The sequence below is a fragment of the Onychomys torridus genome, chromosome 10 (genome assembly GCF_903995425.1).
Source record: "Onychomys torridus chromosome 10, mOncTor1.1, whole genome shotgun sequence".
In the NCBI taxonomy this organism is placed as follows: Eukaryota; Metazoa; Chordata; class Mammalia; order Rodentia; family Cricetidae; genus Onychomys; species Onychomys torridus.
The window spans coordinates 23,352,763-23,365,373 of record NC_050452.1 but is presented as its reverse complement, the minus strand read 5'-3'; the positions used below and the strand labels follow the sequence as shown (position 1 = coordinate 23,365,373).

Sequence of the window (12,611 nt, the reverse complement as noted above, 5' to 3'; positions counted from 1 at the left end):
CTCAGGCTGGATAATGCCCCTATCCTGTACCAGGATGCATTAGCGACATAATGTTGAAGAATATTATTTTATGGTGTGTTACTTTTGTTTATGTTGCATTTGTTTAACTCTGTGAAGCTGTGTTACTGTGCCTGTCTAAACACCTGATGGGCTAATAAAGAACTGGCCAATAGCAAGGCAGGGGAAAGGATAGGTGTGGCTGGCAGACAAAGAGACTAGATAGAGGGAGAAATCTGGGAAGGGAAAAATCCAGCAGCCAGAGAAGGAGGAGGACTCCAGGGGCCAGCCACCCAGCTACACAGCAAGCCACGGAGTAAGAGTAAGATTTATAGAAAGAAGTAAGAGAACGGGAAAAGCCCTGAGGCTAAAGGTAGATGGGATAATTTAAGTTAAAGAAAGCTGGCAAGAAACTAAGCCAGACATTCATAATTAAGAATAAACCTCCATGTGTGACTTATTTGGGAGCTGGGTGGAGCCCCCCCCCCCCCCCCAAAGAGCAAAAACCTTCAACAACAACATAGTTGAGTAGAAACTGTCTAAATTTGTTGTTAGGGGCAGATAAATTTATACTATTTGTCATAGAGAGGAGTATGTGTGTCTGATGCAGATTTGGGTTCAAGATTGCCAGACACAATTATTCAGAGAGGATGTTTGTACATAGTGTGTGCAGTAAAAGATTGAAGTTGCATTATTAGAAGTGGGGTTGTGTAGAACCAGATCGAGTCCCAGGCTGTGAAACTATTTCCTAAGCTTGCTTGCCTCCGTTCTTTTTATAACTGGGAAGAGAAAAATTACATTCATTCAGACTCCCCTCTAGCAACTACAGTTTATGAAAAGATGAAGTAAAATCCAGGCCATAGGGGCTAGAGAGATGGCTCAGTGGTTAAGATGAGAACATGACATAGAATAAGTAACTGTGGAGTGCTCAGCCACAGATAGGGCATCTACAGCACATCCTCCTTGAGTCTCAGCAGCCATCACTGAAGAGGGAGTAGAAAGATTATAAAAGCCAGAGGTGCAGGGTGGTGGTGGTGGCGGCTGTGGCAGTGGCGGCTGCGGCAGCACACACCTTTAACCCCAGCACTTGGGAGGCAGAGACAAGCAGATCTCTGTGAGTTCTAGGCTACCCTGCTCTACACAGTAAGTGCTAAAACAGCCACAATTACATAGGAGACTCATTCTCAAACAAAAAATGAAACAAACCAGTCAACATTCTAGCATGGAGTGGGAAGGAATTCATGAGCCTCCCCCAACTCACAGTGGAACTAAGGACTGGAGGTCCCTATTGCAAAGGAGAAGTGCATGTGGCCCTGAGAGAATCATATTACAATTAGCAGGATACTTAATATTTTAAAATAAATATTGGCTTCATTTAGTATTGGTTTACCATCGGAAAAGTCCTTACTGTGGGTTAGTGTAACAGCATGCTTTTGAAAACCACCTGATTCTCTGAAAGTGACCAAGTATTATATGTTGATTGTTAAGATTCTACAACTTTATTCTGAATGCCCTTGCTGTTGTAACTCTTATTTTCCTGAGGTGCCTAAGATAGGAGAGAATAAAGCTTTAAAAAAAAAAACCAACAATCTTTCTTGGCTTGGGTGTGAGATTAGTGAACGTAGTGGGTTGGCTGGACCATAGGGTCTATAACTTTCCAGGGAACGCACAGCCATGCTACATGAGCTGTCTCTCAGCTACTATGTCTTTAAATTTATTATCATTAAACTTAAGTGAATCCTCCCTTCTTAGAGATGTGGGTTTTCTGGCAGCCAAGGAAGTTGTCTGCATAAAGCCAACTTGATCCTGCATAAACCCTCAACCACATGCTCCTTTTTGCAAATGGACATGATGACCTGGCCAATGTGAACTCTGGCCACACTGTACTTGGCAGCTTCCCAAAGGCACCCTGCATATGTGCGTGGCTGGGGCCTAGGTTGGAAACATGAGCTCGGAAACATTAATATCCATCAGAATACTATCGTCAAGGTCCCTTAGGGCAATCCATACAGACAACAGGTTGTGTACACTACCAAGAAGGCTGCTGTTGGCAGCCATTGTACATTTTTGGATTCTTTTTTTCTAAGTCTCTTGTAGCCACGGATGACCTTGTAGTCCTGATCTTCCTGTCTCTACCAGTCAAGTGCGAGGACTACACAGGAGTGTGCCGCCACACCCAGCCAGAACAGAAAGTTACTAGAAAAAGGTTTCCTTGCGGCTCAGAGTAACAAGCAAGAAAAGCCAAGTGGCAGCGCGCCCAGAATCAGGGTTGAAGAATGGCCCTGCCCCCTCCCAGGGGCTTGAGGACCGCCTCCCTGATCGCGAGGCAGGCTGGGAAGTCGGCCTCCCTAAAGATGGCGGCAGAATTGAAAAGTTGGAGCCACTTCCGCGGGTGCTCTACGGCCCTGAAGGGTTCGGGCGAGCTGGAGTGTAGGGGGGCCGCCCTTTCAGAGGGGACAGGACGGGTTGGAGGGAAGGCGGGCGTGCTCCCTCGGCTCTGACGAGGTCTGGAGGGTCAGGTGTGATCCTGGGTCTCTTTCGGGTGCATTCAGGAGAGTCCTCTTGGCCCGGCGAGACCTCGCCCTCCATGGGCCTCGAGACTCCCTGGGGCCGGAAGTGCGGGCGCGCCGAGGCTGTGGGCGGGGCATGAGGGGGCGGGGTCTCTGCGGAGGGCCGGCTCCCTAGGTCCGGAAGTGCGGGTGGGGCGCGGCCGGGGCGGAGACTGCGGGCGGGCAGGCGGCGCGGTGAGCGCGGGGGTGGCGGGCCCAGAGCGAGCATGTAGCGGCCGCTGGCGGTGGGGCTCCCGGGGCGGGCCACGGGGGCCGCATGCGGCGACATGGAGGAGGAGGGCAAGAAGGGCAAGAAGGTGAGCGCTCACCGGCGCGTCCTGCCGCGGGGCCGGGGCGTGGGGTGGGGGTCCCTCCGGGAGGGCGGGCGGCGAGGCGGGCTGGGACCGTGGTCAGGTGGGCCTGCGGCTCGCGGAGGAAGTGCCGCGCCTTTCCGGGGGAGGGGGGTCCCTTTTGCTGCTCGCCCCGGGCCGGCTCAGACGCCCTGCCAGGGGGCCCGCCTTCTCCGCGCGACGGGCTGGGACCGCAGAGGAAGTGGGCCCAGCGAGGGGCCAGGAGGTGGCCAGGAGTGTGCGATGACCGGCGACGCTTTTACTGCCCACTTGGCTTTGTTTTGGGATGTCCAGTAGAAGCAGAGATGGGCTTAGCTTCTCGGCCGGTTCGCTCGTCGACTGTCGCTCGTACTTAATACCATTGAGTGATTTTAGTGACGTTATGTTTGGCAGTAAGATTTAGGACATGGTTCAAGAAGCTCCTTCGTTTATGTAGTTTAAAAAATGTGGCTTTAATTACAGACTTGAGTAGTTGATAAAAGAACATTTTAAGGAGCCTGGAAAGACCATGTGGGGATGAACTGCCATTAAAGCGGAAAGTGGGGTTTGATAAAATGTAACCCTTTCAAATAAATGCTTTGCAATCTTAATGTTTTGCCTGTCATTTTCATTTTGATAAATGTGTCTACTTTATGGACAAGTTTAAAACAGACTTTGATGTCCTAGCTCTGTCGCCACCCGGGCTCCTGTCGTCGGTTAATTGGCCAGACTACTCATCACCTTGTTTTAAGAGGTGTCCCATTTATTAGAAAGTCTTACGTGGAATGGAGTAAAGCCAGGTGGCCTTCAGGGAGTCCGGACCAGCAGCGCTGCCCCCACTTTCTTATTGTTCTAAGACAGAAACATGCGCTTGCTGTTTAGATGCCCTATCAGTTTGTTGCCTCCGAAGATGGTTTAAGGTTGGGAAAGAGCCCAACAAAGTGATTAAGCCTACAAGTGTTCTAAAGAAAAGGGGGAGCTGAGTAGTGTAGAAGGATTTAGCTAGAAAAGAGGGGTGCTGTTTAAGAAGGACCTGGCTCAAGTGTGGATGATGCTGAATTGTGCTAAAATTTGTGCCATCTGGTCTTTGCATTGCCAGTAGCCTAGAACCCTGGGGACTAGTCACCTGCTGTATTTGCACCACACGCTCGATTGCCCTGTAGGACACCTGGCCCACATTCTTGTCTGGACAAATTGCTGGCTGATTTTTGTTTTGCGTCTCATACCAGTTGGGGCGGAAAGCTGAGGAGCAGAGAGATGCATTAAGATTTCCCCTGAGCTTTTGGATTAGTAGTAAGAAAATGTTGCAGTTGTGGGTAATGAAAACAAAAAATGGGTATAGACAAAGGCTGTGATTAATTTCATTGTCTGTTAGAGGAGATAATGTACTGTGTCAGGACCTACACTAGCAATTGTATGCATTCTGCCACTTGATTTAGTCTGTCCCCTGTAAGAGAGAGACAACCTTCGGGACATGGACTCCTGTGTAGGCCATAACTTAACACAGTTTACCAGGTATCTCCTGGTTTGGAGCTGCCAGAACCTTTCCTGTGTGCTTTTTTTTTTTTTTAATGTTTTTATTTTTATTATATTTGTGCTTTAATTTTACACATCAGCCATGGGTTCCCCCGTCCTACCCCCTCCTGCCCCTTGTTTTTGTTTTTTTGAGACAGGGTTTCTGTTATGTAGCCCTGGCTATCTTGGAACCTGCTATCTAGACCAGGTTGGCCTCAAACTCACAGAAATCCTGCCTCTGGAGTACTGGGTTAAAGGCTTGTGCCACTACACCTGGCTTCCTCATGAGCTCTTTAATATGTGATGTCTCCTCCAACTTAAGAGTTTAAGTGTTTCTCATAATGGTCAGTTAACCAGAGATACTTGTTTTAAACATTTAACAAATTCAACCAATCCCCCCACCCCCAGACAGTTTCTTTGTTTTTTTTTGTTGTTGTTTGTTTGTTTTTGGAACTGAGGATCGAACCCAGGGCCTTGTGCTTGCTAGGCAAGCGCTCTACCACTGAGCTAAATCCCCAACCCTCAGTTTGTATAGTCCTGGCTTTCCTGGAACTGGCTCTGTAGACCAGGCTGGCCTTGAACTCAAGAGATTCACTCACCTCTGTAAAGTGCTAGGATTAAGGAGTACACCACTACCACTTGGCTACAAATTCAGTCTTAATAAATTTTATTAGTTTGTACATGCAAATGCAGTTAGCTCCTTCAAAAAGTTGTAAATTTGAGCCTATGAAAATGTGAATGGGGACTGAAGATGTAGCTTGATTGGTAGAAAACTTGCCTGCCAGGCCTGCAGCCCTGGTTTCATCCCTGATGCTTTATAAAAGAGGCATGATGATGTATGTAATCCTGGCACTTGGAACGGGGAGGTAGGAGGTTCAAAAGTCCAAGGTCATCTTTGGCAGCTTAAAATGGATGGTGGTCAACCTAGAGTATATAAGAACCTGTCTCAAAACGACAAAAACTGGACTGTCAGGCCTTTCCCAGGTCTCAAATAACTTGTTTCGATGTCTTGTCAAGCAGTGATTGGGGTTTATTTTATTGTGGCCTATTCTTCAGACAGAAATCAGCGAACTGCTAGTGATCCAGAGGACCAAGTAGAGTTCATAGAAGTGGCCCCAGTTGGTGTCCTGCCGTTCTTCAAGCTACTGTAGCACACAGAAGTGTGGAGACTATACATCTCTAGCAGGATATAGTTTATCATGCAATCTGCTGAATCCCTGTTGTGCCCTGTGAACCAATCGTAATGGAGATGCCAGAAAAGCTCGAGAGCTTTCAGAGCTAGCTGGTGTAAAGCTAGATCAATTCCAGAGGGATGAGTGCATCAGAGAAACTGGCTCCTCGAATTCTGGGCCCTGTGAAGGGATGTCTGCAGACAGAGGGGAGAGTGCATCAGAGAAACTGGCTCCTCGAATTCTGGGCCCTGTGAAGGGATGTCTGCAGACAGAGGGGTGAGTGCATCAGAGAAACTGGTTGCTAGAGTTCTGGACCCTGTGAAAGGTGTCTGCAGAGTGGCTGGCACTTTACTTGAAAGTACCTGTTTTGAGTTTGGTAAATGAGACTCTTGTTATATTAAAGTTTTACTTTTAATTGAAAAAAGGTTTTTAATGATTTATTTTTATTTTGTGTACATTGACCTGCCTTTGTGTGTGAGGGTGTCAGACTTCATGAAACTGGAGCTGCCATGTGGTTGTTGGGAGTTGAATCCAGATCTGTCTCTCCAGCCCCTTTTAATGTTATATATGTGTACTTATCTGGGTGTGGGCACATGTGTGTGGGTATCCTCTGGAGCTGGACTTAGAAGCAGTTGTGAGCCAGCAGGTAGGGTGCTAGGAGGTAAACTGGAGCCCAGTATAAGAACAGTAAGCGCTTTTAACTCCTGAGCCACCTTCCCTAGCCCTGAATAAGGCTCTTAATTACAGAATAGTCTCAGATGTGTATATTATAGCACTGTTCTGTTATGATACAATGCAAACCCCAACACCACTGTTTTTTTATTTTTTTTTTTTTAGGGTTTCTCTATTATGTGGCCCTGGCTATCCTGGAACTCACTCTGTAGACCAGCTAGCCTTGAACTCACATCTGTCTGCCTCTGCCTCCCAAGTGCTAGGATTAAAGGTGAATACCACCATTGCCTGATGACCTTGAACTCTGATATTCCTGTCTCTACTTCTGAGGGCTGGGATTATAAGTGTTCACTTGGGGACTCAGGCCAGGGCTTTGTATGGGACAGTCAATCACTATCAGTTAAGATACATTCTGTTTTCCTACCTTTTTAAAAACAGGTTCTTATTAGCCCAGGCTGGTCTGGAACTTACATTGAATGTAAGTTTTTTGAGTCATTCAACTTCTGATCCTCCTGCCACTACCTCCTCAGTATTGGGCCCATAGGCGTGCACCACCCTGTCTGGATTTATGGAGTGCTGGACTGGACCCAGGGCTTTGTGCATGTTAAGCAGGTCCTCTGCTGACTAAACTGTATCCTTGACCTGTAATTTCTTTTTCTTTCTTTCTCTTTTTTGTTTTGTTTTTGGAGACAGGGTCTCATTATGTTCCAAATGGGTTTGGAACTTCCTTACCCTGTGTTTGCAGTGTTGGGGATCAACCCCACGGTTTTGTGCATGCTAGGCAAGAACTCTACCAACTGAGCTACATTTCTAGTTCCTCTTTGATCCTCTTCTTGAAGCAGGGTCTTGCTGTATAGACTTGGCTTATCCTGAAACTTAGTGGCTTCAAATTTGTGACAATCTCCTATTATTGTTTTTATTTTTTTACTTTGGTTTTTCAGGACAGGGTTTCTCTGTGAAACAGTCTTGACTGTCCTGGAACTCGCTCTATAGACCAGGCTGGCCTCGAACTCACAGAGATCCACCTGCCTCTGCCTCCCTAGTGCTGGGATTAAAGGCGTGCACCACCACTGCCGGTTGTTTTTATTTTTTTAGAGTTATTTTGTGTATGTTTTGCCTAATGTATGTATGTACACCACATCTGTGCATGTGCCCAAGGGGGTCAGAAGAGGGCATTGGATCTGGAGTTACAGACAATTGTGAGCTGCCATATAGGTACTGGGAGTGGAATCCTGGCTTCTCTGCAAGAGGAGCGCATGCTCCTAAGGCTGAGCCAACTCTCCAGTGCCTTATTTAGTTGTGTGTCTCCACTAATTGGCATATGGAGGTCAAAGAACAACCTGTAGGAGGGGAGCTCAATTCCCAGTTCCGGGGATTTGATGCTGCCAGCTGGCCTCCATGGGCACCCCCCAAAGCTGGCTTACACTCACATAAACACAGCATACAGATACATTTTTTTTTTTTCTTCAGAGAGTCTGGCCATATGCCCATGACTAGCCAAGATCTTGCTATGTAGCCCAGGCTAGCATTGAATTCACAGAGATCCATCTTCCTCTGCCTCCCAAGTGTTAGGATTGAAGGCATGTGCAACCATGCCTAGTCAGAATAAAATCTTTTCTTACTTTTTGTTTTATTTGTTTGTTTTTTGAGACAGAATCTCTTCTACATAGCCCTGACTGTCCTGGAACTCACTCTGTAGACCAGGCTGACCTCAAGACTCAGAGATCCACCTGCTTCTGCTGGGATTGAAGGCATGTCCAGTCAAAAAAATTTTTGAAAGACAGCTATGTGTATGTATATATATATATATATACATACCACCATGGGGGTCATGGTGTTCGAACTCAGGTTGTCAGATGGCTAAAAACCTTCTCTTTCAAGGCATGCACTACTCTGCCTGGCCTTTTCTTAAAACAGGGTCTTCTGTTATTTAGTCCAGCCTGGATTTGCTGTGTATCTGAGGATGGCCTTGAACTGCTGACTTGCCTCCACCTCTCAAGTGCTGGGATAATAGCCGTACATGATGTCATGCCTAGCTACTGTCCAGGATTTAAGTGGTCTTTATTTACTGCAGTGTCTGTACCATACTTCCTGTAGTGAGAAGAGGGTCAAGGACATCCAGCTTTGGGAAGCTGGCCACTTAGATGTCAAATCAGAGACCATGAGAGATGCTGCGGTCGGTTCATTAGGAACGACAGGATGATAGCACCAGCAAGTTCTAGGTGGGCACCTGGGGCTACTACTGAAAGTCAGAAGCAGAGAAGGGATAGAGACACCCGTACTCTGCCGAGGCTCACTTGGGCCACAGGAGGTTGATGTTGGGTCTGTACTAGTCTACATATCCACTATATGAATGCTGGTCAGCACCACCAGTGGCAGACACTGCACAGAGCAGCCTCTGGGTCGGGAGCCAAGGTCAGGTGGAAGGAGTGTTGATACAAATGATCGGGAAAGTAGGAAGGCAACCCCCATGCCTGTCTTCAGTCAGGATTGATGAGTAGGCAGCCTTTTTTGTTACTTTGTTCTCATTCTTGCTTGTAGCAGTGTGGGCTGAATTCCACCTCCCCACCCCCCAGTTCAACCCACACAATCTCCCGAGGTGACTGAGGAGGGAGAGGTCTTTAAAGAGGAGTCTAAATGTTTCTCGTTAATTGTTTTTGAGACAGGATCTCTAGCTTAGGCTGCCCGGGACTTTGTTGAAGCTGTGGAGACTTTCCTGTCTTAGCTCCAAGGGCTGAAATGACAGGCATCCACCATTCCTGACAGGAGATGCTTAGGTGTAAATGGGATGCTTGAGGCCGACTGTGATCTGATTTGATTGGTGTTATTATGAGAAGATCGAGACACAGTCTGGGATCCAGGAAGAAGATGCCATCCATCTGCAAGCGGGAGAAGGCCAGTAAAAGCGCCCCTGCCTACACCTTGATCTTGAGTCTCTCCAGCTCCTGGAGTTGGGAGAGGATAAGCTTCAGTGGATCAAACAAGCCATTTTTTAAAAAATTAATTTTAATTTTGGCAGTACTGGGTATTGAACCTAGGACCTTAAGCATACTAGGCAAGTGCTCTACCACTGAATGAACTTCTGGGGTTTTTACCATGAGTTTATGGTGGCCCTCGGAAGATTTTTTTTTTTTAATTTTTTGAGACATAGTTTCTAGGTGTAGCCCTGGTTGACTTGAAACTTGTTCTGTAGACTAGGCTGGCCTTGAACTCAGAAATCTGCCTGCTTCTGCCTCCTGAGTGCTGGGGTTAAAGTTATGTGACACCACCACCCAGCCTAGAAAGATTTAAAAAAAAAAAAAAGTTCTCCCTTTGTGTGTGTGTGTGTGTGTGTGTGTGTGTGCGCGCGCGCGCGCCTGTTTGTTTATTCAGGTGCACTCACTTATACTCATGGAGGCAGATTAAACACCGTCAACCTTGCACATTGACAAGGTCTCAGTGAACTTGGAGCTCTCTGTCTCAGTTAAGGCTGGCTGGTCAGCCATCTACCGGACCTCAGTCTCCAGCTCTTAGGGTACAGATGTAACCTTCCCTGGCTTTTTCCTGAGTGCCAGGGACTGAACTCATGGGATCTGTGCTTTGTATAGCAGGCATGTGGCCCACTGAGGGCCCTTAGCCCCTTGGCAGGGTATCTCAAGGCTGACTCTAGAGGACAGTTTGTAGCTGGGAAGACTGTTCCTGGAGGTTTCTGAGGAGCCGATCTATATGGTGGCTCTCATTGTATTTTGTAAAGACCCTATGGCTGCATCTCACTCTGTTAGAGGGACTTGAGACATTTTACTCTGGCTTTGGCTGCCCCAGAGCTCACTGTGTATGTAGCCTAGGCTGGCTTGGAACTTGTAGTGATGATCCATCTTCAACCTCATTGCAGGCATGAACCATCAGAGATGGCTGCAGTTCATTCTTGATGGCCAAGAAACACACGAGTATTTTGGGTATGGACCCCATGGGGGAGCAGGTGTTATCTTTAGGGGTCTGTAGCCGGAATGTAGCTATGACCTGCATAAGTCCCACTGTCGTTGGGAGGCTGGATCCCTTCAGTTTGTCCCTTAGTCCGAGAGAAACAGCAGGGTTTGGTTTTGTTGTTGATGAGACAGGATCTCACTGTGTAGCCCTGGCTGGCCTTGAACTCAGGAATGTGCCTGCTCCTTGGCTGTAGCGGCAATTCTCCATAGCACACTGTGCAGAGGTGAAAGGGGTTGGGTTTGTACTGTCCAGTGAGACAGTAGAGGTTTGGTGTTTGGGTTTCTGGTGCTAAGGGATGAAAAACCCAGTGCCTCATGAATGTAAGGCATGGGCTCTATCACTGAGCCATATCCCAGCCCGGTCTTTTTCTTTTCCATCCTTTCAATACAGTATGGAAAATTTCTTCCCTTAGGCCCATGCTGGTGCCAAAAACGTGACACCTTTTTTTTCCTCCCCAGTGTACCTGATTGGTAACAGTTTTTTTCTCTGGATTGTATAAAGAATTAGGCATTTGACTGCAGGCATTACGTGTGTACAATGAAAGTAATCCTCTTCAATGAGCACAGTAGGAAGTTGGAATTTGGCTTTTGTTTGGGGCTTAAAGTGGTGTATCATGTAACCCGGGGAGGTAGACTCTGAAAGTGAGCAAACTGGTCAGCCTAAACCTGTGTGTTACTGTTCTCACCTTGCGGGACTTGGCATGTGGTGCCGTTTGGGTGCAAAGCACATTTCATGTGCACGGTTACTTGTGAGGGTAAAAAAGAAAAAGTACAATGTTTGTATCCATCCTGTAGTTTAAAATCCCATCAAAGTTTTTCCAAAAATCTTTCACCTCCTTTGTGTGTACCGTGCCGTGAGCCCTGCATCTTCTGTGACTCACAGTATCCCTTCTCCTTTGTTGGTTTACATGGAGTGAACCTGGGGGGGGGGGGCGTGCATGGTGCTGCACACGTGGTCCCAACATTGGAAGGCAGAGACAGGTGTATCTCTGGGGGTTGGAGGCCAGCCTGGGCTACATAGTGAGTTCCAGGCCAGCCTGCGTTACCTAGTGAGACCCTGTCTCAAAACGGGGGAGGGCCTGGAGATGGCCCATTGGTAGAGAAAGAACGCCAGCTGCTCTTCAGAGGACCCAGGTTCAGTTTCTTAGAATCTGTGTAGCAAGCCTTCTGTAACTTTAGTTCCAGGGGGGTCTGATGTTCTCTTCCTAGCCTTCCTGGGCACCAGGCATGAACACGGTACACAGATACACATACAAGCAAATCACCCAGACATAACAATAAATAAAATTTAAAGAGAAAAGGAGATGACCCAGATTGTCAGGCTCACATGGCAGAATATATCCTGGGTCTGATAATGTCTGGCTGTTGTGTGTGCCGTTCAGTAACTCACTAGCTCCTGGCTGGTGGTGACTGGTGGCATCTGGTGTCAGCCCCCCCCCCCCCAACTACTTTTTTGAGACCCCCCCTCACAATATTGTCTGTCTGTATCCTGAAACCCAAAGGTGACTGTGGCTCATTTGCTTTCCTTTATTTTATTTTATTTTATTTTTTTGAGCTGAGGACTGAACCCAGGGCCTTGAGCTTGCTAGGCAAGCGCTCTACCACTGAGCTAAATCCCCAACCCTTGCTTTCCTTTTTTCAACCCAGCCACCACAGCAGTATTTTACTTTTTTTTTTTTTTTTGGTTTTTTGAGACAGGGTTGACAGGGTTTCTCTGTAGCTTTGGAGTCTGTCCTGGACTAGCTCTATAGACCAGGCTGACCTTGAACTCACAGAGATCCACCTGCCTCTGCTTCCCGAGTGCTGGGATTACAGGCGTGCGCCACCACTGCCCGGCACATTTTACTTTTTAACATTTATTTTTATTTTGTGTATGTGAATGTTCTGCTTGAATGTCTGTGCACCATGTGCATGCAGTGCCTGTGGAAGCCAGAAGAGGGCAGCAGGTCTCCTGTGAGCTGCTGTGTGGGCGTTGGGATTGAACCCATAGACTATGCAAGAGCAGCCAATGCTCTAACTGCTGAGCTGTCTCTCCAGTCCTCTGGTATTTTATTATGAATTATTTTTCTTTTTATCTTCAGATGTTCTGGGATTTGTTGCAACTGTATTTTTGTTGTTGTTGTTTGGTTTTTTTGAGACAGGGTTTCTCTGTGTAGCTTTGGAGCCTCTCCTAGAACTCACTCTATAGACCAGGCTGGCCTCCAACTCACAGAAATCTGCTTGCCTCTGCCTCCAAAGTGCTGGGATTAAAGGTGTGTGCCACCGTCCCCCGGCTGTACCTGGATTTTTATGAGGACTTCAACTCAGGTTCTCATGTTTGCTTATCTCTAGCTCTTTCCTTACTTTAGAGTTTTAATTTTATTTATGTGTATGGTTGTTTTACCTCTGCCTATGTGTGTGCACCACGTGTGC

The 12,611-nt window shown here is 47.3% G+C and overlaps 1 protein-coding gene and 1 pseudogene across 4 annotated transcripts in view; one reads left to right on the top strand and one right to left on the bottom strand.

Moving 5' to 3' along the window:
* Positions 1-1,973: 1,973 nt before the first annotated feature.
* Positions 1,974-2,083, bottom strand: LOC118592627 (annotated as a pseudogene).
* Positions 2,084-2,719: 636 nt separating this feature from the next.
* The window catches only part of Ccm2 (CCM2 scaffold protein), a 57,775-nt gene continuing 47,883 nt past the window's right edge, over positions 2,720-12,611 (top strand). For 2 of the 4 annotated variants that reach the window (XM_036200704.1, XM_036200702.1), the window contains exon 1: positions 2,720-2,863. In XM_036200704.1, coding sequence (XP_036056597.1) covers positions 2,834-2,863 — 30 coding nt within the window. In that variant the 5' untranslated portion in view covers positions 2,720-2,833. Of the gene's footprint in view, positions 2,864-5,442; positions 5,839-12,611 lie in introns of those variants that run through there. The other 2 variants (XM_036200705.1, XM_036200703.1) reach the window with 1 other exon arrangement.